This window comes from Anopheles darlingi, chromosome 2 (genome assembly GCF_943734745.1).
Source record: "Anopheles darlingi chromosome 2, idAnoDarlMG_H_01, whole genome shotgun sequence".
Lineage (NCBI taxonomy): Eukaryota > Metazoa > Arthropoda > Insecta > Diptera > Culicidae > Anopheles > Anopheles darlingi.
In genome coordinates this window covers 19809592-19837511 of record NC_064874.1, presented here as the reverse complement: position 1 = coordinate 19837511, position 27920 = coordinate 19809592, and the positions used below count along the sequence as shown (strand labels likewise).

Here is a 27920-nt window from a genome sequence, read left to right as displayed (position 1 = left end):
GTTACCTCCTAGTGGTCTGTAACAGAACGGACCAACCAGCTTATGTAAACGCCGTTCGCCCTTCCCGGATACATTGGGGCTGTGTGCGTTCTCACTTACGCTTGAATACACAATGATAGGGGAAAGTTTGCCAGCCCCCTCCCAAAAAATGTGTCTCATAATTGTCATGGTTTGTGCAATATCCTTGACACATGGCGCTAATCGACACTCTATGCTCAGGCATCGTCGTCTTAATCGACTGCACTGTAGCTTTCACTGGAGCAAGCATTTCGGTTTGAGAAGATCATTAGGTATTTGCCCAATTTCCCAGCCTGCTCGTTCATGTTGCCGGTTTCATGATTGGCCAATCGCGGCGCAAAAGCGAGCAAACCGCAAAGTCTATTCTTTCCCAACCTTGTGCCTTTTTGTTAAGAAATCGAAATCTCATTAAAACAAGCAGTCCATTAAACCCACTCCGAAGGTAGCACAAGGTCACTAGCACAGCCCAATGCTGGCCCAATGGCATCACAATACACAACAGGCACGCAATCAACAGATCGATAGCCCGGGCCCAGGTTGCTTCATTTCACACTCGACAACACGACGTACCGCCATTCAGGCGGCAATTCTGCTGCTCAACGCATCGGTTGACAAACGCCGCATGTCCTTCTTCTTCCATGGCACTCCCCGCCATGGACCCTTTAGTCCTCTAGGCCCATAAACCATAAAAGGCTAATCCGATAATTAACCGGTGAAGCGAAAGGTATGGCAGCGGCCGGTAATGGTGGATGGTTTGCAGGGTCGTTAAAATTCACCTTTAGGATTTGGCTGGCCTAAACCTGACAGCGAGCGTACCCCAAGACGACGTTCTGAAGACACGAGGCGGACGCAGCCTAATCCAATTATCAACGATACACACCCTGGGCACGTGTTGCATCGCAGCTTAAGCTGGTGAAATGTGTGCTGTGTCCACGACGACCGGGACTCTCTTGGATGAGGGATCTCGACACACAAAAGACTAAACTTTGGAAAACCTAAAAAGGTCCAATGCACCTGCTCCAGCAGCAGTATCTTTGACAATCAAAGCTTTGACGCTTGCTCATCTGTCTTGCGCACCAGGGAGACAAAGTGGTGTCGGTTATGAAACCGGCATCAACGGTCATCAAAAGCCAACCGTCGTCGTCGTCGTCGTCGCGAGGTGATCCGATTCGCATGCTTTGATAAACACTTCGTCACCATCGTGATGCCAGGGCGCGTTGGTGATGAAGAAGCGCTCTAATGTCCGGTTTTCGGTTGTGACTAATGAATCGTATTGTAAGATGAGCGACCTAAGCTGGGAGATTCCCTCTAGTGAAAGACCCCCGAGGGTGCGTAGGAAGCCGTTGGTACCCCTCCGGCTGTCGCATCGCTCATTAGTAGCAGCGTTGAGTAACCGTTTTAAAGCTTGCGATTGTGTGCGGCCGGTTGGATATCGTTATACAACATTCCAGACATTTGGTCCTTTCTTATGGGACCCTAACGGCATGTTTATGCACCTTGAACCAGCAGCAACAGCAACATAAGTCTTCGTAGAAAAGCAAACAACCAGAGTTCTGGAAGCTACCCATTTCTATGCCGCGCGGTGACATCGACGGACAGGAAATGGTAATTCAAGTTAATTGCTGTTTCCTTTAAACGTCCTTCGCTATCTTCATCTACATACAACCATACGCCTATCATCGCGCCAGAATCACGACCACGAGCTGGCCTCCGTTGCGTTCATTCGTCCCACCTGTTGCTGCAGCTGCTGCTACTGGAGCTGGGGAGACCATTTCGACGAATCACACCTGCAGCAACCAGACCGTGTGTCCTTCAACACACATACCCGGAATGTCGCCGCTACCGCCACCACACCACACAATGCACTCCTACGCGTGCAGGAGGTTGGGAAATTTGAATATTTTAATCCGCATCCGTCCGTCCAGAATCTGGTTCTGGTCGCGGAGTCTCTAAGATTTCTTCATCAAACACCGACCGCCAAAGAGAGGAGGGAGAGACAGAAACACTGAGATGAATAATAGAATATGAGCGCAAGAGAACTTCAAGCGCGCGTTCTGTCTGGCAAATGGTCGGCCGGAGTCGCGCAATGTCGCAGACGAGGGCGCAAGAAGCTGTTGAAACATGGCCCCCAGGAAGCCAGAAACGATTAGACGATTAGTATGCATTGCGGTTGCTGCTGGTGGTGCTGCGGTTGTTGTCATTGCCGCGAGGCGTTCGTGTTCCTACTCTGGGACGAGTGCTTCGTTCGAGCCAACAACACCCAACTGTGTCCGAAAGCAAAAGCGCTGTGCTATGCAGCTGCATTCCAAACCAGCGGTGTGGGAATCACTATTGCATCTCATGCTGCGGGAAATTCTCTTTCCATCAGAGAAGGCTGGGATTAGCAGGCACTTCCACAGCACTCGATCGGACTACTCGATCAGTAATGTGCCGCTCGACTACTGACCAACATCAAACGTGCTCTAGAGGTTAGGTTCTACTGTTTTCATAGTGCCTTTCATTTCGGCTCGCGACTCACACATTGCCAACGATTCGGCAACTGAGGCGAACGAAGTAGTCTGGCAGGTCCAGCAAACCCAGAGCAATGACTATCGGGCACTTAAAGTCAGATCTCAAGTGCACAGCGACGGCCGCACACAATAGAAAGAGAAGGAACGCAAACAAAAACGTTCACTCCGGCCAATCCCCGGTGCTGGCGCTCTTGACCGTGTCCCCTTCTCCTGCCGGCCGAATAGTAGAGCTAACGGTTCACGGCAGCCACCCTCTGACCGATCAGGGATCACACATCGCTGGTATCGATCAATTAAAGCCAAGGTCCAACCCCGTCCACGACATTCCTTTCGTACAGTTCCCGTTCCCTATTTCTATGCTACCTCCGCCAGTGTGGCCGGGTGTTCTTTTGGATCTAAAGATGCAGAGCAAAAAAAACTCTTTAGACTTGGCAGCTGACCAATGTTGCGCCGAGGTGCGTTGTGGTCGCCTGGGAACGGGAAATGGTGTGCGCATAATATGTGTGTTTCAACTTGCGCAACGAAATCAATTAAACCTCTATCGACTGGGCGCGAAACGATGGCCTAGGCGTAGCTGCTGCTGCTGCTGCTTACAACCATGTAATGTACCTCCATATGTATGTTGGTAACATGTCTCTAGGTCAGCAGCAAAAGGTTTTACGAAATGGGAGAGAATTGAAAAACCGAAAAGGGGAAAAAAAATCTCGGAACAAACCATCACCACCGTGACGGTGGTATCAAGGTGCTTTACCCAGGGACCCAATAATGACGCGTGACGTCAGAGGAGGAGAGTTTTGGATGTGAAATTGAAAAGGTAAGATCGATCGTTTCCCACCGCATCGGTAGCGGCGCTTGTGTGTGTTTCGGTAGCGAATGAAATGAGAGCCGCTTCACGGTTATCACACGTCCGGACACGCGGTTACCATCGGATACCATCGGAACAGGATACAAGCGCTCGAAAACAAAAACACGATCACGAGTGGAACCGGGGATCACCAAAATTGGATTAGTTTGCGCTCAAGACGGAACGTGGATGCAGATCAAGATCAGATACTCAAGTCTACCGGAGTCCACGCGAGTTTTCAATGAAAGTTCCAGAGACTGTCGACAAACCTACGTCCAGTTGCAAGTGTTTCCTAGGCTAGTAGACTCTTTAGACTCTTATGATTGATCTGCTGTCTGCCGTAGAACTAGCTGGAACAGGATGACAGCAACCGGTATATCTACCAGGGTGATCTGAATACCCATACCAGGTGAAAACGCGTGAAAAAAGATCATCTGGTACATGGTGCGGACGACTCTTACTTTCAAATGTCCCAAATGCGTCAACTGCATTCACTGTCACTTCGGTCAGCTCATCAATCATCCCAGAGCGGTTCGACAACACAGCAGAACAACCTCTGGACACGGCCTAGCGTGGTGTCGATCTTGATGGTGTAGTTTTGTCACCTACATTCAGCACATGGTACCGTGGCGTGCGGTATATGGGCGCACTCGAATCACGAACGTAATCGATCAATGCTGCAGCAATCCGGATCAGATCGAATCTCGTCGGTGATGTGATGCTCCGGGTTGACTTGAATTTCTTGAGTATCGTGAGTCTCTTGGCCGAAGTCGTAGCCGACGTAACACTGACGATGGTGCGGGCCACGACTGTTCCACACAACGAAAGCAACACACGCTAGAAAGCTTATCCAATCGAGGGCAGGTAAATGCCGTCACACGCACACAGACGGCGTTTGCTGTTCCTCCGCTACTCTGTTGCGTCGTTGGACCGGAGATAGACATATCGATGACCGATGCGATCGGTTGGTTTCATGCGTGCCACCCTGGCCGCCCCGGGGGTGGTCTAGTCACACTGGCTACGGAACGCCTGACCACACGCGCCGGTCGGTAATGCACTTTTGCACATGTTGCAGCACATTTGCACAACACACCGACAAGCCGACCTTCCCACTTGTTTTGTCGGCCAGGGCAGGTAGTAGCAGGTCCTCAGTTTAAAGCACGAAGCTGTGCGTGGTCATCGCGTGGCAGTCCAGCGTCTGATTACGCCACGACACGCCAAGCGCCACATCGGTCGGGAATCCTATTTCCCCCGGAGCGCACCTCCACCGAGTGTCTAGATTTACACCTCGGGGGCACACAGTAGTTCGCCCCGTTGGTGGGTCGTATCGGTAAGCGGAGAACCTTTCTGCAGAAGCAGATGCAGCTGGTAACCAACACTGCTGCAGGTGCCTAATACCTGCTCCTGCTCGAGCCATGCTAATACCCGCTTTGTTAGGGTCGCATTCAAGAGTTCAAATGTTCGCGAATGTATAGTAGCCATCGCCTTTCGCCCTTGGGCTCACTGATGGCGCATGAAGAAGCAAAATGACGTTCTTTTACCAGTCTCTTGCCCCAGCGAGTTGCCCTTTTAGACTTGATTTAAATGCCTAAATTATAGCTCTCATTATACAGCTACAAGCCATATGCCATAAATACTCCCGCCCGAACAAGTCGATGCCATCAGAGGGAGCACCGTGACCAAATCCCGTTTTAAGGTCAACCGAATGCGCTGGTCAAGAATGCAGCCCGCCATACCTGCGGCGGAACTGAAGGCAGCTCCTCGTACCAGGGTCGTGCCAGAGAATGGGGAGAGAACAAATTCCTGTTGGTTTCTAATCCTTGTCGACGATTGAATTACGGCTAAGTAGACCAGATACTTCATTATCGATTGGAGCCGCCCAGCTCCAGCTGCAACAACATTCTGAACAAAACATTTCTGGAATGCGATTTGCCGCGGACGCAATGCCGGACTCGCGTGCACAAATCGCGCCCAACTAAAGCACTACAAAGCGGAGGCGACCTCTCGTCTCGTCGTAGCGGGAGAGCGATAAAATTACGAACCCTAAACCCCTGGACCGGACCGGTCACGAATCAACTTCCCTCTGCAGAGAGTAAACTACGGCAGGGAGGGAAGGGACTATGGAGAAGGATATGAATCGTCGATATTCATTGTGGAGTGGCCGGTAATCGGATCAGTGACTTCTTAAAAGTGGCTTAACAACGAGGGAAGTCACTAATTGATTTATTTCGCCGCGTCATTCGCTGCCCATCGCAGTCGCGGTGCTGATGACCTTCCAACCTGCTCGATATGATGTGTCCACTGGGTTCCCTCCTTCGCGTGTCAGTCACCTGCCCAAGGAGTGGAATTCTGCGAGACCAAGCCTCGCGCCGAAAGGCTGCACGACAACAGAAGTCTGTAGTTAGAGAGAGAACCAGATCTGTTTCTGCTGGCAAGGGCGCTACAGATCTTCACGAGGGGGAGAGCATGTGGTTGACCTACTTCGCGGCCTTGCATGCTGAACTCCGGTTTAGGGAGTTCCATTCCATATGGAGTATATGACGAACGCCGCGCTTGACGAGGTTGACGCACGAGATCGTCGACCGATCGTCGTTGAACCTGTTTAACGGTTTGCCCGTCCCATCTATGGCGATGGTGCCGATGCCACGACGTGGTATCCCTTCCGCGGGGCGCTCCAAATTGCGCTCCGGAGATATCCCAAGCGGGATCCATGTGCCAGCGACCGTTTTTGCGATCCTGAGTGGAGTGAAAACGGCATTTGGCGTACGATAGCGGCGACCATTGCTTCTCCTGGCTGGATAGAGGCCTATTTCTTACTCTTTTGGGTTTTGCTGGCTTCAAAGCTTGAAGTGGCACACTGTTGCTGCTGCTGCTGTTGCTGCTGCTGTTTTGCACCATAATATACGGCTTCTAGGGGAGTATTTGCATCACTTGCATCCACCTGGGGCCCAAAATCAGTTTTACTTTCATGCAGCGAAGCATCAGTAAAGGAGGGAGTGGTCCAAACATTCAAGATATTATGTAAAAAATTCTCTAATAAACTGTTGGTTTTGAAAGTTTCTCATATAAAGTCAAATTGAAATTCTCATGTTAAGCCAAGTCGATAACATTAAAGGCCATGATAGCAACTGTCATAGTAAAAAAAAACCTTCATTGGCTGTCATTTGGCGAGTTGGAAAAATTGATTTACGATGCATGACAACAATAGCAACCCTGTTTTGCGACTGTCAAAACATACCAATAACGCACCAAGGTCGCGCATTTTGACAGCTCTTTACAGCGACTTATTTGCAACCAAGCTGGAAAACGTTCGTTTATTTTATCTTAACAGTACCTGACCACAACTTTATTTCAATGTCATTTTAATAGTTCTCAACGTTAAGTAGTTATCGTGTCCAGACACCTTTATACTTGTACACTCTTCATCAAAAGCGATTCGGTGATAATTGCAATTGAGACAAACGATAATCCGACCATAAACACCTTGGCGGTACCCGATGAAACAGTCGCAGCAAGATCAATTAACGTATCCGTAACGACCATCCGTCGGATTCATTCTGCACCGAAAAGGACATAAATTATGCAGCCCATTCACAATTGGACACCGCGTCATCGCACGTGTGCGGTGGCGTCGGCATCGGCGGTGGTCACACAATCGCTTAACGAGCTAGAGATTTATATCTGTTCCCCCCACCCCAGCCGCAGCCGGTAATGTGACGGTGTCCCGTGCCACAGGGGCCACGGCGACGACGCTAAGGTCTAAACCGCCTTCGATTGATGTAAAGTGGATGCGGCCAAACGAGGAAGTGACGGTTCAAACGGTGCATCCGAACGGTCCCGGCCATGCTGGGTTTGCAGCAGTTGCAGGTGTGGTGGCATCAAATTTCTTCGCCCCAAGCGACACCCCCTCTAACTCCCTTGCCAGGGCAGCAGCAACGGAAATCAACACCATCCTAGGACGCCGATATTTAAATTCGTGAGACACACAAACGCCCTACGAAGCCCTCTGTTCGTTGTTTGCTTCCTAGCCGGGCATTGAAGTCTTTCGTCGTTCGGTGTTAGGCCGCTGCCACGCCAAACGGCACAAGAAGGCACGTTCAATTGGACTGGGCACCAAAACGGACACGGAGTGGTGGAACAATAGAAGAATGAGAAAATCTCCGTGACAGAACGTACGGGCACTCCACACACACGCTCACAGATACACGTACACAAGAATGCACCGTGATGATGATCATCATCAATGAGGCGGCCGAGCGGCGCCACCGGTTTTCCTTTAACCACGGTGCTTTTGACCGGGCCCGATTACCGGGCCCCTAAGGGCAACCAACCTCCATCACACACTACACCAGAGGTACCACGCCATTTCCGATCGATTTCGGAAGCACAAAGAGCGGGCTGGCTGGCGATCAGGGCGATGGTGGCCCCGTGCTGGCGTCATCGTGCCATGACCGGTTCATTTCATTCTACTCCTCGTGAGAGTCGCTCCATTCCAGGCAACATACCAACTGACGGCAACTGACCAAACCAACCGAACGCTCTCCTCCATCAGCTGACATGCGGAGGGCACACGAGAAGGTCCGAGGAAGCCAGAATACCCAGAGAGCCAGCGAGAAAAGCTAAAATAATAGAACGCGGACAAGGATAGAACAAACCCCGAGGGAACTAGAATACACCTTCGCCAGACCGCCAGCAGGAAAATGGAGAGAAAATGTCTTCCAACTTCCAAGTCCACTCTCGTCGTGTGGACACAACAATATACCGGTGGTTACGAGGAGACCACGGATTCGATCGCTGGTGCTGGTGAGGCTGGAGAACCGGAGTCAAAGTCATTAACCTTCGCCGGGACCACTAGCTCTCTCTGTGTGTATGCGGGTGTGTGTGTGTTCGTACATTCACTCGCGCAGTTATTCGCTCAGTTCTCGTGGTGCCGAAAGGTAAAACAACAACAAAAAGCGACGTATTTGCCAACATATGGACTACTCTAGCGAGGGCACCCTGTGATACAATCCGGTCTACCGGGCGAGTGGTTGTGGTGAACGCGTTTTTGGTGGTTAATTAACCCGTTGAATGACCGCGAGCAGCACGTGTGCTGCTCTTGGTCAGCGCACGGTCTGTTGAATGAAGGAATGAAGGATTAGCACGAATTAGTCTCAACATATAAAAGAGCATTCTCCATTCTACGCTACTGGTAGTTAGTATTTTTATCAGCCGGAGCTTATCAAACCAAACATTAGTAGCACATAAATTGCGACAAGAGTTTAAAACAGTGATAAATGTAAACCTTGCAGCAACTCAATCGCCAACGTTATTGAATCATCGGCTTCATTTTGAAGCCGATTATCCAACGTTTAATTGACAGTTACCCATAACAGGCAATCGGATCGGGCATTGTATTACAATCGCCGACAGGGACTCCGTTGTAACTCGTCGGGATTTATGTGCGAACGATTTTATCGTAAAACGGTCTTCATAACATACAACCTCTTTTACTGGTTCAAGGCTTCGGCACGGCGCTAAAGGTGCTCCCTGGCCAGCTCATGGCTGGCTGCGACCGACTGGGGCAGAGCTGCACCCTCGCGCCTACTGAGACTTGACTTGGCTGGCAAATCGGTTGCAAATCACCGGCCCGGGGTACATGTTCAGAGCACACACCACTCGATCGAAGCAGGCGATAGTGAACCCACAACAACCTGTTGCTGCTGCTGCTGCTGCTGCTGCTGCACTTCGATCGATGGGCAACCAGAGAATGCATAAACAGGTCCCTCGTCGTCCCCTCGTCGTCCCCTCGTCGTCATCGTCGTTGTCGTTGTCAGTAGAATCAGGTTTTTCGTTGGCCGTGGCCACCGTATTGGCCACTGCGTCGGGCATACAGATTCGATTTTGATACAAAACTACAGGAATTCTGTTCTGGAGAATATCTAGATATCGTGCAGGTGAGGATCGTTCTGTGGTAGTTCCTGTGGTCCGTGTTCTTATCTTGAAATCACCGAAAGGTCACATGGTGATGGCCTGACCACGGATACATGGCACGGCAGTTTGTCGAACTCGCGACATTCACGAGCCAGGGCTACGTTCTTTGCTCTGTTGCTCTTGTGGCGACCGGTCGTCCTTGTCGCAAGGACGTTGTATTGCGTATCAGGTAGGCAGAAGCTCTCAGCAGCTGCTGTCGCTGCTGCTGCTTCCGGGCATGTATGAAGGCGCCACATTGCCTCAAAGGAGTGGAATCCAAAAGACTGCGAGAATACTAACCGCGGTCCGAAGGGAAATGGTGACGACACAGAAAGCCATCTGGTGAGTTGTGATGTTGGGAGATCGGTATCGCTACGAAGCTCAATTCCACGAAATCGTTTGACACCTAAACAAAGCTAATCCCCCACCGATCACCGATCACACGACACACTTCATTTGACGCCCTGAATTGATGTGGTCCCAATTTAAAATGCTCGCTTCGCCCAAAACACGCATTAGTTCGAGGTTGATTGGCGAAGCGATTTTCCAAATCGCCCATCGCGCACACCCCACTCGTATCCGTTAATGAGACAACCCTCTAAATTTGAATTCCCCGATCAACTGGAAACCACAACTGGACACGAAGCGGCTGACAGCTGCAGAAATGAAATCGAAACGAGAATCGAGGAACAGCAGAGGACCAGAGGTTTGCCTGCACGAAAGTTGTGATTTGGAGTTGCCGGATAGATATCGAATATCCCAAAGTCTGCCGCCGCGGACGCCGTCGCCGAAGTTGGAAGGCGCGAGGACGTGAAGATTCGTGCGCCAAATCCCGACCAGCTAATCGTCATCGCCCGGGGGTCGTAAACATGCCTACAACAGACTTGCTTGCTGTGTGGTGATCGAATCCCTCGGGGGGGGGGAAACCACTTTGGACTCACGTATCGCGAAGCCACCGCGGAGTCATGCTTTGCTTGGGATCGGATCGGTTCGATCGGTTCCCAGTTTAGAAAAGTTGAAAGCTGAAAGGAACTCCCTCAGAGTCTCCCTGGTTGCGGTTCAGGAATTTTATGCTCCTATCAGGCCGCGTGCTCGCGAGCACCAAGTCAAGTGTCTCCGAAAAACCCGTTCCCCACTTTTATGTCCCTTTTGGTCGTTGTCGTCGTTCACAGCAAGCTGAACTAGGTGAAGGCGCTCTCGCTCTCTCTCTCACCAGCAGTTCCATGTTGCAGATCTTCCAGTTTTCGCTCCAGCTCCAGAGGGAGGAACCCCGTTGTAGCGGTGTACGTGGCTTTGATCACTTCAGTTCAGTGGTGTGAAGTTCAAAATTATTATTATTTTCGTCCGCCAGCCAGCCAGCCAGCGTGCGGTTGACACATTCACTCCATATCCTCTATCCGGTCCCAGTATTCCGCGCGAAAGAAAGGTCGACATACGCACGGTGCTAGAAAGTGAACATCGAGTTGAGCCGAGGGAGTGTATGGTGCCATTTTCTATTTTCCACCAGATCGCTGCTGTGCGAACGAAACCGGACCCCCGTAACGTGATCCAGTTAGAGCCCCCTCAAAGCATAAAGATGACGCACTGGCCTTCCACTCTCTAGCCCACACATGCATGCGGAGATTGGATAACTAGCCGCGTCGCTCCGGATCGTCGTAATCTGTGGCTTCCAATCTAGGCAAGTCGAATCTAGTTGGCGTTGAACTCCTCTCCCCATCAACTCATAGTGTACGCGAAGCGATATAGTATACGGTAATGCTGGCGATGATGGTGCGGCCCCATTTTCCAGTTTGCTTACTGGTGGGGGGTGATTCCTTCCCCCTGTTTCTAGAAAGGGGATTCGGGCGACCTGACAGCATATCATGTCGGCCAGAGTATGGTGAATGAGCACAAGTTGCCGCCGGTCTGTGCCTACTACCTCTATGTCAACTGATGGCTTGGCACACACATACACACAGTCGTGGTGGTACCAGCGCCAACCGATTCAGCACATATCGTGTGCACCCGATGGTATGCGGGTTCTCCACTCCATTCCACTCGTAAACACATCAGCAGCTGAGCTGAGGGTGCACTATCGCGCTCTTCGGCTATATGATCAATACACCGACCGACCGATGGATCAGCGAAGAAAATTTGTGTTCCGCCGTCCACAAACGTCCACAACGAACGAGTCACGACCACGATGGTGCATGATGGAAACAAAAATGAAAGTTTCGACTAGGTATGCGTTGGGGGAGTTTCTGCATGGCGTGGGATTGCGATATTCCTGCAGGAAGTGTGCAATGATAAACAAATGCCTTTGGGCGTCCTTGATAACTCGACCTGCTTTGTACCCTGGGCTACAAATCAGCATCCCATTTTAGGCTCGTCAACTCAACCTGTTCTAATGTCACTTGCCTGTCAGTGTGACGCCGGAACTGCATTCTGTAACAAGTCTACTGGCTTAGGTGAATTTTAACCACGCAACCTCCAGTTGTTGAAGCTAATGGCAACCTTTACTATGTAAATTACAACCACTGCATTCGAACAGTTGCTCCCCCTACGATTCGGTGTGCATCTCTAATCTGACCTTGACCACACGATGCAACACGATGCTTGCGAAGGACGTCACTAGACCGTTAGGGTTGACTTATTCCAACGCACAATGAGCTGCCGGAAGCAGCACATAGAGTGCTGCACTTATCTGCTACTATTTCAGCTTTGTTTTGTCTGCTAACAAGCGCACGTGGTGACAAGCGTTGTTAGTATACTGCTGCGCCTACTAAGTGGACAAATCATCCGTTTGACAGCTAGGTCTGACCATAAACGAAGCATCGAACCAAGCAGCAGCTGGCGGACGATGTAGGGTTGCGCAGCCACGATACGAACGGAAACAGGAAGCTAGAAGCTAGCGGTACAAAGATTCTGGAAAAATTACGACCCGTCATTCGCCGAACGAGAACCGCCGTTCGTGATATCCACGCCGTGTTATGACCGAGCTCAAAAACGGGAGAGACGATACTCCATTAAAAATTCGCTCAAAATCCGAGAGCGTGTAATGAGTTTGAACTTGGCATTCATCGCATCGTTGCTCCAGCTGTTGCTGCTGCTGCTGCTGCTGCTGCTGCTTCTACGGTAAAGGTCAACGAAGAAAAACAGATTTGAGGCCCCAGTGGGAGACTCCACCAACAACACCAAGCAGCTGAGAAGGACGTGATCAGAAAGCATATCCCCAGTTGGTACGGCAGTAACACCTCTCACCACAAAGCCTCTCCCTGGCAGGTTGTCCGTTACACGGATACACACGCAGACGCCCCGGGGGGGATTCCGAAATTTTGGAAACATTCCGCACCCAAGCCCGGGTAAGGTCATGCCAGAGGAAATTAAAAACACCACGAAAGCCCCACCTGAGCCTCCCAGAGAGCGCAAGAAGACACACCGTGATTCAATCCTCCGGTTACCAAAAGCCCTGTCTTGGGGAGAACCCGCCGCCCGTTCGAACAGTTTTGCGTCATCCCACCCCCTTCCACCGCGCTTGGGTGCCAAGGACCCCGGGCACCATGACATGTAAATTCTATAGAAAGCAGAAAGCCAATAACACGCTGGCACTGCGCTGGCCACATCGCAGCTGTTCTTGAGCGTTGTTCACGTTCCGCGTGACTGAGTTCCGTGCGCACGGTGCGGTGCCATAAGAACTCTTTCCGTGCTTTCTTCTTCCTAGCAACCGCAACCTGACCATCGACGCTGCGAACCACAAAACGGAATGGCGGTGCAAAAATCAAGTGGCAAGAGGTCACTCGTCGAACACCTCAGCGCGGATGGATTCGAATAACATGAATTACGAAGGGGGATACGATTGCGCCGGGGTGTACCGGGGCGTCAAATTAGCAGGGAAACGAAATCTAACGGGACATACGCCAGTGCGCTAGCGAGACAGAGAGAAGGTTTAAGCGATGCCATGCTACAGCTACAGCATAGAACTTCGGCAGGAGGCTTACGCTAAGGGAGAGTTTTGGGTTGGATAATAAAACTTTACGATTCCCTTCTGCTTTGAGGCTGCTGGGTCTACTATTTATGGAAACGTTTTGCTCAATGGAAGCTAGTAGTTAGTTTTATAGCTGAAGGCTACTTCATCTCGTCGCGGTACCATAAAGGAAAGAGCCGACCATTCACCCAACGATGGTCGTAGTTGAAGCATTTAACATACTGTTGCCATTTCGAAAAACAAAAATGCGTTTGCGTTACCAACTCCCATCCGGTCCGCGCAGTCCGGCGCTTTCAATGACACACACACACACACACACGTACAGAGCTTGGCTTCTCCTCCGGCCAAGGTGGACTTTGCTCGAAAGCACATGGAAGGAAGCGCGAAATGAAACAACCGAATAAAAAACATTAACCAAAGTTACTTACACGCGGTTCGTAGCCACTGATCTTAAGTTCTTTTGGGAGAACGACTCATCGCGGACGACGCACCCCGACAGAGAGAGAGAGAGAAGGAAACTAAACAAACAAAAGTGGCCGCAATCGGGAAGCTAACTCCCCCAACAGCAAACCTATGTGTAAGGTTCGCCTCGAGACCTCGATGACGTGGTCAGTACCCTCCTTCCTGGCGCGCCTATAGACAGTTGCTCTGGCCGGAAGCCGATCTAAAATTCAAAAAGGTAGCCCGTTGGTGGTGCGTTCGCGGCACATTGCGCCACCACAAGAAGCTGTGCTGTTGCTGCTGCTGCTGCTGCTGCTCAAAACGGCATCCATTTCGTGCTTCGATTGGCAAAACGGAGCCCCCGCCCGCAGTCACCGACCGCTCGATCTCGGTCCAGCGGCCGTTGGTCTTTTAATCAGTTTCAAAACACCTCTCCGCGCCGCCGGATGTGTGCAGTTGGCCACGGCGCCCGGGCCAGTACCTTCGCTGAAACAATGGATCAATAAAAACGCAAACCTCAACCGAAGTCGTCCATCATCATGACGACGCGCGAAACGCGGATGAGTCGACGATGTGGGCGATGAAGTCAGCATCGCCCCCCCACCCCCAAGGTCCGTCGCGTCCGTCGCGGATCTTCATTTCTTTCACCGTCCGGGTCAACGACGACGACCTTGGTGCTCGACATTCTTGGTGCTCTCGATAACCTCGTGACGCCTCGAGGAGGCGACTTATGCTGATCGGAGAGAGATTGGCCAGCATTCCAGTACAAGCGTCATTATGTAATCTATTGCCACGATCCGAGGTCACTGGCTTTACGGCCGCCGTATGGCGCCTATGCGATGCGGCCAACGGACTGGAAATGGACGGTGGATTCTCTTGGCTTTGGCTCATAAAATTTTGATTTTAATTTCCCCTCCGAAACCACCGGGGGACCGGACCGGACATGCTTGCAATTCCGTCCAGTCCGGCTTAGCAGCACACCAGTTGACCTTCGGGTGGGTTCGCTGGTGCGTGCGTACGTGCGTGTGTCGTCTTCGACGTTGGAATTACCAATTCAAGTCACTGGCACATGGTCACGGTGGCGCATCCATCAACGATTAAGTCGCGTAGTGCCGATAAACGGACAACGTCGACGACAACGACGACGACGACGACGACTTTACTACGAAGAGAATGAGTTTTGATAAATGGTCCAGCGAGCATTCCAAAGTGGTCAGCCACATCTTGCATGTTGAGCGTGTTGTGAGAGGTCAAGTTTGATGCCTGGCAATGAATTGAGTGCTGGCCCCGCCACAATCCACCCCCTCTTATCGGATGACAGAGGCGTGCCGAGACCGAGACCGAGACCGATTGTGTTGGAGTGACCTTCGCGTTTTATTTGGAGGGTTAGACGTGCGTGACCAACATTACATATCAGGTTATCAGGGATGGATGTTGTGTTGATTGATCGGTCCGTGATTGAGTTCACTTAACAGGTGAGTGAACTGCAAACCCCAAACGATTGAATATGTCACCGAAATTCCTTCCTCGATTGCTCGTCGGCCCATTGATCGATCGCTTCGTTGTAGGTGATTCATCACAAACTTCCAGACAACAAACTGGAAGGTTAAAGAGAAGCTACAAAGTAAAAAGCAGCCAAGCTGACGTAAAGCAGGAGAGCATTAAACACGTTTAATGAGCCTCGCAACAACGACTTCTAGCACTTCAAACAACATCCGTACCCTGAAACCGAAACTAGCTAGTAAACAACAAAAACCAAATTCGTCTTTATCGTCGCCTTGGTACGTGGTACGTGTTCGGCTCCTAAAGGTAGCCACTAGCGCGTGACCTCTGAACGTGGCACCGGTTTTATTTTTTGTTTTCAATTTTTGCCAACAATCTCTGTACGCCGTCTAGGGACGAACAGCGTGAACGGAAAGGTTAATCAAATCAGCTGCACATAGGACGGTGTTTTGCGCACCGAAACGGAAGATGATTAACCGGTTATCAGTCGGTTAGAAGCGAACGCGAACCATAACAACAGTCTGGCCTGCTACTGGCCTGGTACCGTGTCCTTGTCCCGGCCTGGCCGGGGGTAAGAAGATGAACACATGAAAGACGAAGCGTTTTTCGTTCGTTCGTTCGTTCGGGTTCCTCAACCCTAATTGGCTTCCCTTGTGTTTGGTTACACCTCGAACCTGTGATCATCCTTCTCCTTGCGTCATCTTCATTTTCGCTAACTCGCGATCGACCAGCACTGGACTTATCGACCCTTTTTCCCCAGCCCCGGAGGATTCCACACATAAGGCGCTCCCTCCTTCGGGTTTGCCTTTCGCCTCATAATCCGCGGTTGACCTTCAGAAGGACTGCGAAGACGCACGGCGCAAGAAGAGAAGAGATTTATTTTCGCGCATGAAACTACTTCTTGATTTCGTCCACCACACCACACCACACACCCCGGTTTGCTGTAGAAGTCTCCACCTCATTTTTTTGTTTGTCGCGAAATTGATTGCCTCTCTGTCTCTGTGAAGGTGAAGATGAGCACTCAAGGAACCACTCAAAAGCACCAAAAGAAACAATCCGTGAAAGATGCGAACCGGTTTTTGGGGGGCTAAGATCTTCCACAGAGAGCGGCCCCAGGGAGGGGGAGGTGCTTCAAAAACTCACTTGACCGACGTATTTCGGCATCTTCGGTTCTCTTTCGCTCATTTCGGACTCAGCTGGTTGTGCCTGTGGGCGCTATTTCTCCACCGATTGGCTCGTTAATGATAAAGAGCACTTGTCGCTGTTTCCAGTAAACATAAAACCGTTCGGATCGTTCGTTCGTTTATGCTCGTGCGCGCTCTCTCTCTCTCTCTCTCTCTCTCTCTCTCTCTTTCCCTTTTGTCGATTGATCTTGGACCGATCTCGGATTGGATTTATATAAATTTATTCAAATTACAATCCACCGATGCTCTCGCTGCCAACGATGGGGCCGAAAAATGGGAATTAATATTCAAATTCCAAACGCATGCCGCTGTTGAGTCTGTTTGTGTGTCGACGCTTTCCCGCAACCACCGGAGAACCCCCGTACCGCGAACCAGATGATGATTGAGTTCGAGATGGCAGCTTTTTAGCAGCAAACGCACCCCCCGTCCGAACCGAACCATAACAGCTGCGTGATAAAAACAATAAATTCATGCCAGAACTGACCGGAAAGACCTGTTCCTTTCAAATTTGCTTGCGTTTGGAAGTATCCTGTTTCCGAACTGGTCGCATCGCAGCATCAAAATGCGTGAACGCTTATTCGATCGGATTTGCCTCGACGATGCTTGAAGGCAAAGCACCCACACTCTGCGTCTGTTCGTCGAGACGTCTTCGGGTGCGAATTGTTCAATCGATGCAATTACTCTGTAGCAGCAGCAGCAGCAACAGCACCAACAGCAACAGCAGATACTACACACGGCGAAAGGAATGTTCGGTGAGTTTTTCGAGACTCGAGAGGTATCGCGCACGGTGACCGGTTTGCGCGCGCGGGGCCAGTTGTCATAACGGGGAATTTCGTTTAACCAGCCTTTACAGATTTTTATCCATGTTTGGCCATCGCGGATCGGGTGGCGGTCTTTTTGGTGCCAAAAATGAAAGAAGAAGCATAACCACCCTCCATGCTTCCCTTCCCTCTTCTCGGCTCCACTTATCGAAAAGACTTGACAGCGAGCGAGAAATCTATCTTTGGCAAGTGGACGGGGAGTGCTTTCGAAAGTTTGGCCCATCGGTTGTAGTCTCGCTTAATGATCGAAGTGGCTCGCTACATGAAGAATATTAAAACTTATGCCCCGCGAACCTGTCCACCGTCCGTTCTCTCCTGCGCGCGCGCTATCTCTCTCTCTCTTCTCGCCTTTTTTATGATCATTTAGCCCGGACATTCCGACCATGTCAGTAGTTTTGTAGCTCCTCTTGTTCACCTCCCAATCGCAACACTAGGTGGCAACGAGGGAAGGGCAGCACGAGATCCTTTCGAGCTGTCGATACTCGCCAGGTCCAGGGCCGTAGCATGCCATGCCTTCCGTAAAATGAAAAGAAATAAAGAGTGGCAAGAGAGAAAGAGATATGTTGCTGTTCCAATTACAATAACCGGGACCCGAATTGCAATCGAATTTGACTTTTACTTTTAGCAACAAAACGAAAATCAGCATTACCCTTGATCACACACTTGCTTAAAGTTCAATAAAACCGCATAACGAACTGTTTGGCCGACATACTAAAGCACGTAATTCATGCACGAACCCCACCTGAAGCTGTTTGCCAAAATGTATCCGCCCTTTTGTGAATGCAAATTGATTTGATTTGATTAGCATCACAATTTTCGATTCGGCTTCTCCGGGGGTTGATGATGCTGCTACCTCTTATGCTATCTGTGATATCATCAACCAACATTGGCCAGAAATCAGGCTAGCAAAATTATGCAATGCTCTTGGTCGGCGGTCCGTTGTTTGTCTATGCCATTTCTCTGCCAACTCCTCTAGACGAGGGGTTCCCATAAACCGAATTCCGCATAACCGCGAGGAAGTCACGTAAAAAAAAAATACCTCCGAAAACCCATTCCCATCCATTGCGGTGTGTGAGTCTCACGGCACCGTCGGAAGATTCGTCAACGGGATTTTATGATCGCGAAGTGAAATTGATAATCAAATTAGGGAGTCTATTTTTGGGGAGTGACTTAGGGACCACCGTTTCGCGCTATGCGGCATGTTTTGTTTTATGGCTCGGACCGCTCTTTGGCCGAAAGCGCCCGATGATCACGTCACTAGCAGCAGCAGCAGCCGTAGCATACACACGAGGAGGCGAAGGTGAGTAACCGTTTTGGAGCTGATTTCTGACCTGAAGATGGAGATCGTCGTCTTTGAAGCAGCAGGAGCACTAGCAACAGCAGGTGGTCCAACACCAATCTCGGAGCTAGTAAACCAACCCCCTCTTCCTCTCGCTGTTCCTCCTCCTCGAAACAATGCCAAGTTGTCCTCGCTTCAGCGCCGAAAAGCATGCAGCCATGAAATTCATTTACTGAAGATTCAGCAACAATTCCGCCGCCACTCGACGACCGATCGGCTGTTGATGATGGGCGAACAGACAAACGGTGGGCTGGTTCCAAGGTTAGCGCGGCAGTGACAGTGACGACAGACGCAAGTTAAACAGAGACGCACCCAGACACAGCCAAAGGCCACCCGCTGGAGTTTTGGGGCGATTCTGTACCAACAACGAACCTAAAGTTAAGGTTTAAGGTTGTTGCCTTTGCCTTGCCCCCTTGCTAAACCATGCTGCCAGATCTTCCATCCGATCCGGGCGGGGTGACGAACTGGGAGAGCGTCCAGTCCAGCGCACCCATCCCCACGGTCCGGTTTGGGCATCAAATTTCGAGAAAAGGAGAAGATGGAAAGTAAATAGCACCCCCTGGATTCGGTACCTATAAACTCCGGGTGAAGTCGAAGGAGGTAGAGGTAGAAGAAGAGCTACGGGAACAGACTAATGGAACGCCAGGAGCTGAGTTCCAAGATTTCGGTTCACGTTCTCGATGCTTTCGCAGAACGTTTTTCGTTCGAGTGAAGCCAAAATTATTAAAGAAACGCTAATAAACATAAAGCATCTTCAAACAAAAAACGGTATTCTGGTGATTTTTAACAACAAAAAAATATATAAAACCAAGAAGGTTCTTCGTTTTTCATCACAAATCGTTCACTCTCTCGTTAGCTCTTTATTCGCGCGCGGAGTTTAATCCCTTGTTCCCTTTTCGAATTCGTTTCCCTTTTCCGTTCTTCTGCGAACACACACACACACATACAGAAGGTCGACCTTCTGAAGGTTCCCGTTTTCAACCGCGCTACGCTGCCCGGTATGCGCAGCAGCCCTCCGATCCTTCAAGGTCAGTGGCGATAAAAATTTGCATAAATTGCCTTGCGGCTCTTGCGCAAGATGAAAGGGTGATACTCGCCTTCACTGTGTTTGTGGCTCGAGGGAAAGGACAACCGAAAATTCTTGACTCAATTCGGCTCGACAATTGAGTGATTTGTATGCCACGATGTGACCGAAAATTTGTCTCTTCATCGAGCGAAACCTCCATGGTCGTTTGTTATGCTTCGTAGCACCAGATCGTACGCTACCAATTGCGGATCAACGGAGCTAAAGCTTCGTGTGATCATAGCTTGATCACGAGTCAAAACCATCGCTGCACACACACCGCGGTTTATGCAACTGCACTTTTGCATCCGGACAAGGTCTCGCTGGACTACTGCTGCCTGATGTTACGTGTTGCCCTCGGCCAGTGCTCGTTGCATCAATTCGCGTGTAGAGTCAGCGGTTAGCGCCACCGTTTCACAACCTGATGCCCTCCGGGGGTCCCTCTTCGGCACCGACCGACCGACATGACGCAAACGTGCTGTTCTCGGGCTGGTGCTCTGATGACGGAAAATCATTCGCTGTCGATGACATGGCGATGACTTGGCCCTGGTGTGTATGTGTCACCGAGAGCCCACAGGTACAACACAATCGGGCACATACATAAATTACGCCTAATGAGTAAACTGAACATAGCTTATGCGGTCGTACCAGCCCTTGCGGCTCACCACCGGCTTGGTGGACGCTGCAGAAAAAAAACATTCTGTATGTTCCCCAGTTTTGCGTTCTCATTCTCTCGTTATGCAAATGCCGAAAGTAAATTATTCTACCATATGCGGGCGTACTGGTATGGCGATTAAACCATGTGTGTTTATCAAATTGAGGTTCGCTGCTGGTGCTGCTGCTGACCTCATCATCTTGCACCCGGTTGCTTTGATAAGCACAGTGAGTTCATCGATTTGAATCAAAGAAACCCCGTCAAGTCCAAGTCGCCGTCGCAGCCCAGAAAGTGGTGATCCAATGTCTGATGTCATGGCATACTTGTACAAAACATTCACTCCGACAAACATACAGCAGAAGATAGCGCTTCTTCCTGCAATAAAGCTTCCGTTTGTCTTTCGCTTCACACCACTGCCACCGCTGCTGTCCGGGTTACTTTGCCGCTCATTAATGGGTGGCGAAGGTTGCAGACCAAACAAGCGGCGTCCAAAAGCGACGATGAGTCATCATCCTTACACCACGGCAATCGGAATCATTGTCCGGAAATGCAATCGTACTCAGTGTCGCGATCGTGTGGATCCCGTTATCGTGTACATAATTACACAAGCATTGACTAGTCGGTAAAGAATGAGCAGGATCACGCACGGCTCCATCCCCTCTCGAGAATGCATGTTGCACGGTGTGTTCTAGAGCACAAAAAAGTGGTACGAAAATGAGAGAATATTTATCTATCTCGAACAGCAAGAGCAACACCATTAGAGAAGGTGGTAGAACGTGAAATGCAAGATATGAGAATGTCTTGCACCGGGCTCCACCTAATTATATGGAGTTTGCTTAGGCAGAGTAAATTATGGTGGCCTCTAACGCACTCCAGCTGCTCCATATCAACGGGGAGGCAATGCTGGAAGAAGACCGCGACGAATGCCAGCAGAATGCGGGCGCCGCCGTGGTGCTCGGAATAATGATGTCGTCGTCATCCTCGTTGTCGTTACGCATATTGGCAACCGTTAGCTAACGGGAACGGTGGGTTGTGGGGGCTAGTGAACTAGCGCCTGCGGAACTACGTGACAATCTTAGGATGGACGACGAATTGCTCCATCTCGTAGACGGTTTTTACGATCTTCAAACAAAAAACCTTCGGGAAACATTGTGACTAGAGACAAGAGCCAACAGTAAACGTTACTTACGATCTTTGCCGGTTGATGAAATCACATACAGGTGGTTGTGCCGGGAAGCAGATTTATCAGAGGCGCGACCTCTGCTGCTTAATTGCGCTCCGTAAACCCAAATTCACGATCTGCGCGCGATCGGTGCCCCGCCACTACATATCGCGGGTACATTACACACTCACACGTGATGGAACAAGTGCACAAGCAGCCCAACACTTTCTCTCTCACTTTTATGGAGGTTATTTGTTACTTTCTTCAACCTTTTGCCTCACACCTCACAGCTGCACCGGTCTGGCCTGGCCCGACCAGGCCCTTGCAACATTAACGCACCTTTAACACGCACTGCACTTCGTACCATGCACCAGATTTTTCGACGGCCTTCCCCGCGATCACAAAACAAACATTTCACAACGCGGCCCGCGGACGGCCCACAACAGCGACACACGTACGCACGCACTCACAAACGGATCGCCAGATCACTACCAAAACTCCGGACTACCGGGACCAGCCTTCCTATTTGAATCAATCATCAATTAGACAATTACTGGCCACGCGCGTTGGTTGATTTCATCTTTTTGGCTTCTAGCGTTTCGCCGGCTAAAAGGCTAAAGGCTGCGAGAGAGAGAGAGAAGAGGGAGGAAAAGAGAACGAGGGGAGGCTGTGATTTTATTGATGCTCGTGTTCGCCGGTGAAACCAGGTAACGGCGAAGAACTTTCATCCGGTTGGTCGGTTCGTCGGCGAATCAAAACGATAAAAATCGTGCCAATTTGGGGCTAATAATTTGATGAAATCGCTAGAAGAGATCGGCACCTTTTATCTCCGGTGAAAACCGTACCAAACGAAGATAATTCCTGTGCCTCCGTGAAGCTGGAGGGAACGTTCTCGACGGATGAAGCTAATGTTTTGATTGACCGCCCGACGCCGTTGCTAGGCGATCGTTCTGGCGATCAACAAAAAGAATTGCGTTTCAACAACAGGATCACTTTCGCGACACAAAAACACAGGAAAAAGACGCACCTTCACAAACTACACACTCACTTCCTTCAGCTTCCTGCAAATCGTCCTTGGAAGGATGCAAAACAAATAACGTTTTCCGTTTTCTTCTCGTTTTATCGTTAAGGGTTTCACTGAGAGTAGGGGATTCTCTTGGTCGCAGGTAGCGTAAAGATGAGCTTACGACAGCTAGAGCGCGAACGAAGAGTGGTCGTTGTGCCCTGTAAAATTGAAACGAGCACGTGTTCATCCGCCAACGGAACAATTTTGAATGGCCGACGACGACGTGAGTGCCAGGCATGCGTCGACGTTCTCGAACAGATACCTCCCGAGAGTACGAGGGCTATTCGTGGGGAACACTTTTCCGTGTCTCTCTGTGTCTCTCTTGCTGCTGGTGCCCCTGATGTGGACCGTTTGTGGACCGATTTCGTGTTTCGTCGGTTGTTCATCGGTTGTTCGTCGTTTGGTCGGCGGTTGTTCGGAGTAACAGCCGACATCGGATCGACCACAATCCAGCGGCGAGGCCTTTTGGGTTTTGTACAATTTTGCCGCTCGTGACGCAGTTGCCGCTCGTGCTGCACGTTTGAACGCTCCCATTCGATCCCGTGTGTGACAAGCCGAAATGGTGTACGCAATGTGCTGCAGCCGGTTTGCCGACTTAAGGCTTAGCCTTAAGGGGGGGGGGCTTCGGTATGTTATATTATTTATTTTATCGCATTTACTTTTTATATTTTTTTATGAGTGCTTATCCTTTCAAGAGTATGGTGTATAATTTTGGGATCAATCAAAGCCAAACTGACAAAGATATTGGTTTTTGAAAACATAGGCTAATACAAGGCTCAATGCATCTCGCGACTTTGAAAATGTACGTTTTCAAAATCGGTGCCCATCGTGGCATAAAGACTGCTGGACCGATCGATTTGATATTTTGAACACACAATCTTTACACTATTTTCCAGGTAGCCCCGTAGAGATTTTGTAAAAATTGTTGATACTTTTTTTTAAATAATTTTTTTAATTATGTAAAACTGGAATTCTGATACAACATCGAAAAAATTATCATTTTTTTAACTTAAAAAATCTGCCAAAAATCGAAAAATGAGAAATTTAACAAAAATTCTACGGGGCTACTTGGATAAACTTATAATCTAACAAAAGAATATTTATTTGTATATTTATGATAACCCGGCACGTGGCTACGATGGGCACCGCAAAAAAATCATTTTGGCAAACTTGTCTTCCTAAATTGGATGTCATGAACGTATTTCAGATCAAATCTTCCCCAAAATAGAACGAAACATTCATGAAAAGTTTTAGTTTAATATGATATTCACTTGAAAAAATTAAGTTCAATAGTTTTTTCACTAAAAATCGTCAAAAATAAGCCTTTTTTGGGTTCGAAACAACCAAAGCCTTCAGCCTTAAGTGAGCTGTGTGGAGTAACGGTCCAAAAAGGTTTGTGGCGTAATATTCAAATTGTGGTGTAACCGTTTTCTGTTAAATTTATGTTTTCGCTGAAAACATTAATCATTTATTTATGATGTATGATGTGATGAGTGTGTGAATATTACGAAGATTTCATATTTTTTAATCTTTGAAACATATGTTGCTTTCAAAGATGATTAACCAACATACCCCATGAAACATATATGAAATTAATAAATGAATGAAATGAAGAACTCGTATGTGTTAAGGGGTTCAACGTATCACGTTCTTCTCTTGCTAACAAACCGCTATTTTCCGGTGAAAACAGCTGACCATGCGACCACGGGTAACAGTGTTCTACTCGGATATCATGTAAAACATTTTATTGATCGAAAATTAAAACTTTTCTAGCCATATAACATTATGCTTTTCATATCTTATATTAAGAATCAACAACAGAACACATGTTCTTAGGTACTTGTGAAGATGATGTTGTTTTCCTCATCATCATCATCCCTTCCGATGTAATAACGGTTAGCAGTTAGTTTAAAACTCCAACTCTCCAGGACAGTATTTGTCGATCAAACTTTGGTAGTATGGCCACAGCGCCTCTATGTCCGGTAGTTTCGTTGACTTGGTGTACAGATCATAGCGGCTGTGGAAGAAAGCAGGTCCATTTTAATTAGCAACCAACCATCGATTTTTCCGGTGGCTCTTGGCCGCACTTACTTGAACATCAGAACCCATTGCTTGGTTTGTTCGTCCTTCTCGTTCGTCAGATGATGATAATCGCCCCCCGAATGCCATGGATAGAACGAGTGATACCGGATCATGTGAAGCGCCTGTTCCGGTAATGTGCTTTTGTTGTGCTTCAGTACCCGATACAGGAATTCGTCGTGTCCCCAGGACATCGTTAGCTGCTCAAGCCCACAGTTTGGCTCATAAATGCCGAACTTGGTACTACAAAAAGAGAAAGACCCTATTAATTTCTATCCAAGGATACAATGTTCCCGTTACACTTACTTGTACTTTGGGTTTGCGCCATCAGGATTGTCGACGAAACTATCCTCTCGGTAAACGATGCTCTGGCCCCAGTCACATCCAACCGGAAACGTATCGCCCACCACAGCCCACTGCGGTTCACCGTAAAAAGCCATCACCTTGCCGAGATCGTGTATCAATCCAGTAAGATGGAGCCAGTCCAACTCCGGGAACTCTTCGCGTGCACGTTCCGCCGTTTGGAACGCATGGACGATGTTCGGTAGGTCTAGGTCGGGATCTGACTCGTCGACTAGATCGTTCAGCTTTTCCAGCGCCTCCCGAATAGTGGCCTTGAAATGATCAAACTTGAGCCACTCGGCATGACGGCCTGCGAAACAACAATAACGATCATGCTACGATCATTAATACTGATAATCCAATCACCCAATGACGTGTGCTACAGGCACATGGCCAACAATGTGAGTGCGTCACGCTTCTTCGCAACCAAGACGCGCGCCTCCATTCGATTGATTTATTCGCAGGCGTGCGCGTCCTCCTCTATTATCAAAACATACCGTGAACACTCTCGCTTATCACATTAATCGACTGCGGCCCGCCTTCTCGCGCGAAAACCTTCCGTGATATGATGCACAACAACATAAGACCTTTTACCGCCTCTGATTCAATATTGGTGTGGCGTTGTTTGCCAAACCGGTTAATTGAGGGTGGCCTTTTTTGCGCTGCACGCCATTTGTTTGTTTTGTGCGCCATCATGAAGGTCGCTTATCAATCTATGATATCTCGCGGTGGACAATAGAAATTGCGACTGATTTGTGTTTTCCGCCGAGGGGGTCCCCGGACTATAATTCCACATTATCTTTGACCTTCTTTTGCCACTAGCGTAACCGCGAGTCTGGCCCGGATAATCCTCGATATTGTGCAATAAAATCACAAATCTTACCCTTCACGAAGTCCACGGTTTGGTTGGTGTGCATCAGCTTGTACGTTCGTCGAACTCGTTCCTTCAACGGATCGTTCTCGTCGACGGTGTAATCCCGAAATTTGGAAACCTCCTTATCGAAGAACTTTGGCTCCGGACGCAGCAGCTCCGACACGTCCAGCACATTTGGATGCTGTTAGGAGGAGATTCATTAGCCACTCCTGTTACTATTGGTCGTATTTCTCAATGGTAATTGCACCATAAGGATTTGCAGTGCGCTTTGACGGTAAATACCTCTTCAACAATAATCCTCATGATTAATACTCCTTAGTGTGTTATTAGTAATGCACAGGTGATCTGAAACCTATTCACTGTATGATCACAATATTAATCACCGTTTCACTCTATGGTAGCACAATGATCACACAGTGCGAGCTTCAGTAGTTCAAACAGCCGTTAGCTTGCAATCTCGTGCCCATCGACCGACGACTGAGGATCCTGTCCGAAGTAGAGCACCATCTTTATATATGGTTCGCCGAGGAGGTGCGCTCGCGTTCTTCCACAACACGAGAGATAGTACACCCGATTCCTCGGCAGTCCTCGGTTGGCATAAAAAATACTCTCACTCCACGAGCAGGAGATTACGGATGTTGAGTAAAGTAAAAAAATTAAACGCCACCTGAAACGCCGGATGATAACGTTAATCGTGTATTCGGGCTCGAATTGTTCGATTAGTAAGTGCGGAATGTGAGGAGGTTTTATGATACGATCCCCTTTATGATACGAGACAAATCAATCTGATAGCCCAGAATGCACACTGATCGCTGCCACAATTCATTCCGTATTATTATCTTTAAACGAAAACAAAAAATCCAAAGTATTGTTCCAGAAAACAAGAGACGAACAGAGAGAACATGGAGAGCCTTTAAGCAATTCCACTGCAAAACGGTGAGACTCTATGAAACGGCATGTCCAAGTTGCGATGGCACTTTCAGGCAGATTGAGAATAATTTAAATTTATATCTGAAACTGGAGCAATCCAGTTCTGTTAGCTACGAGAGCCGAGAGGAAGTTTTATCGCATCGTTTGTAGATTGGTTGATGTAGATGTCCCGGGATGCGATCTACCGTCAGCCATCTTCGTCCATTATCAGTAACAAGTTCTAAATTTGGTCATCACTCCGTGCACGGGTCTGCCCTGATTTGGCTGTTAATCCTGTCGTGCCCGGTATTGCTTCTTCAGTCTGATAACATGTCTCGTGACCCGCAAACGCATGTGATCGTTCAGTCGCCTCCAACCGCCTCGAGTCCCTAGTAAAAAAAAAAGTCGTTGGCTTTGTCACTGAACTACAATTTACATTCCTTATCGTCTAGCGGCCATTCCAGCGATGAACCGAAGTTTGAACTCTTCCTTGAATCACCATTACACAATCGGAGGAAATAAAAACAAACAAAAAATGCGGACTATCAAGCCAACCTTCATTTCTTATGCATGATTGGTCGGTGTAAGCGTCAAGGAGAGGTAGAGATTACTGCGGGTTATCACCCAGCATCCAGGGATAATGAGTTCGCACAATTTTCGCCAACGACCCGAGTCTCATAAAAATCGCGAAGCTTATAATTATAATGATCTGTTAGAATGGACAATTACGAAACAATTATTTGGTCGTTCAACGGTGCTCAGCTCAAGCGGGTTATCTCCGGTCGCAGGATGGCATAATGGCGAAACGAATTGGCGATAGTGACGCTGAAGGTCGCTACACTGATGGTAGAGAACTAATCAGTGGTGCAACTACTCGCCCTTATCATCGTATTAGGGGGAATATGATGAAGATGAATTAGTTATTCGAACAAAAAAAAAGGGATTTGACTTCACATCGCAGTTCAAACCGCTAGACAGTGGAAAGACAATCGGTGTCAGTAAAGGAAAAAAAGAAGTTTTATTAAAATCTTCACTTTACACTACAATATCTACGTATCCCAACCAATTGCCCAGTGATTTGTTATTCGGCTCCGTATCTAAACGCATCCCCCCGATCGATCCGATATGATTTCGTTGGATTCTCTAGCAATCCCAATACCTTGTTCGCGACGGAACAGGATACCGTTCGTTATA

At 49.0% G+C, this 27920-nt stretch overlaps 3 protein-coding genes across 4 annotated transcripts in view; all 3 read right to left on the bottom strand.

Moving 5' to 3' along the window:
• LOC125948818 (uncharacterized) overlaps positions 1-22695 on the bottom strand; it is a 61369-nt gene extending 38674 nt beyond the window's left edge. The window contains exons 1-2 of one of the 2 annotated variants that reach the window (XM_049675270.1): positions 22484-22695; positions 21484-22077 (exon numbers count right to left, since the gene is read on the bottom strand). The gene's annotated coding sequence lies outside the window, so the exon portion shown is untranslated. The remainder of the gene's footprint in view (positions 1-21483; positions 22078-22483) is intronic. The other variant, XM_049675271.1, reaches the window with a different exon arrangement.
• Positions 22696-24254: 1559 nt separating this feature from the next.
• Positions 24255-26284, bottom strand: LOC125948921 (inositol oxygenase). The gene is made up of 5 exons (XM_049675470.1): positions 26100-26284; positions 25827-25998; positions 24908-25253; positions 24614-24844; positions 24255-24539 (listed from the first exon to the last, which is right to left on the bottom strand). The coding sequence occupies exons 1-5, from the start codon at positions 26118-26120 to the stop codon at positions 24431-24433; spliced, it is 879 nt and encodes a 292-aa protein (XP_049531427.1). The 5' UTR covers positions 26121-26284; the 3' UTR covers positions 24255-24430.
• A 1435-nt stretch (positions 26285-27719) lies between these two features.
• Positions 27720-27920, bottom strand: part of LOC125948830 (protein suppressor of white apricot) — a 4545-nt gene continuing 4344 nt past the window's right edge. The window contains exon 3 of the mRNA XM_049675297.1: positions 27720-27920. This exon is cut by the window's right edge and continues 2492 nt beyond it. Within this exon, the coding sequence (XP_049531254.1) occupies positions 27870-27920 (51 nt within the window). The 3' untranslated portion in view covers positions 27720-27869.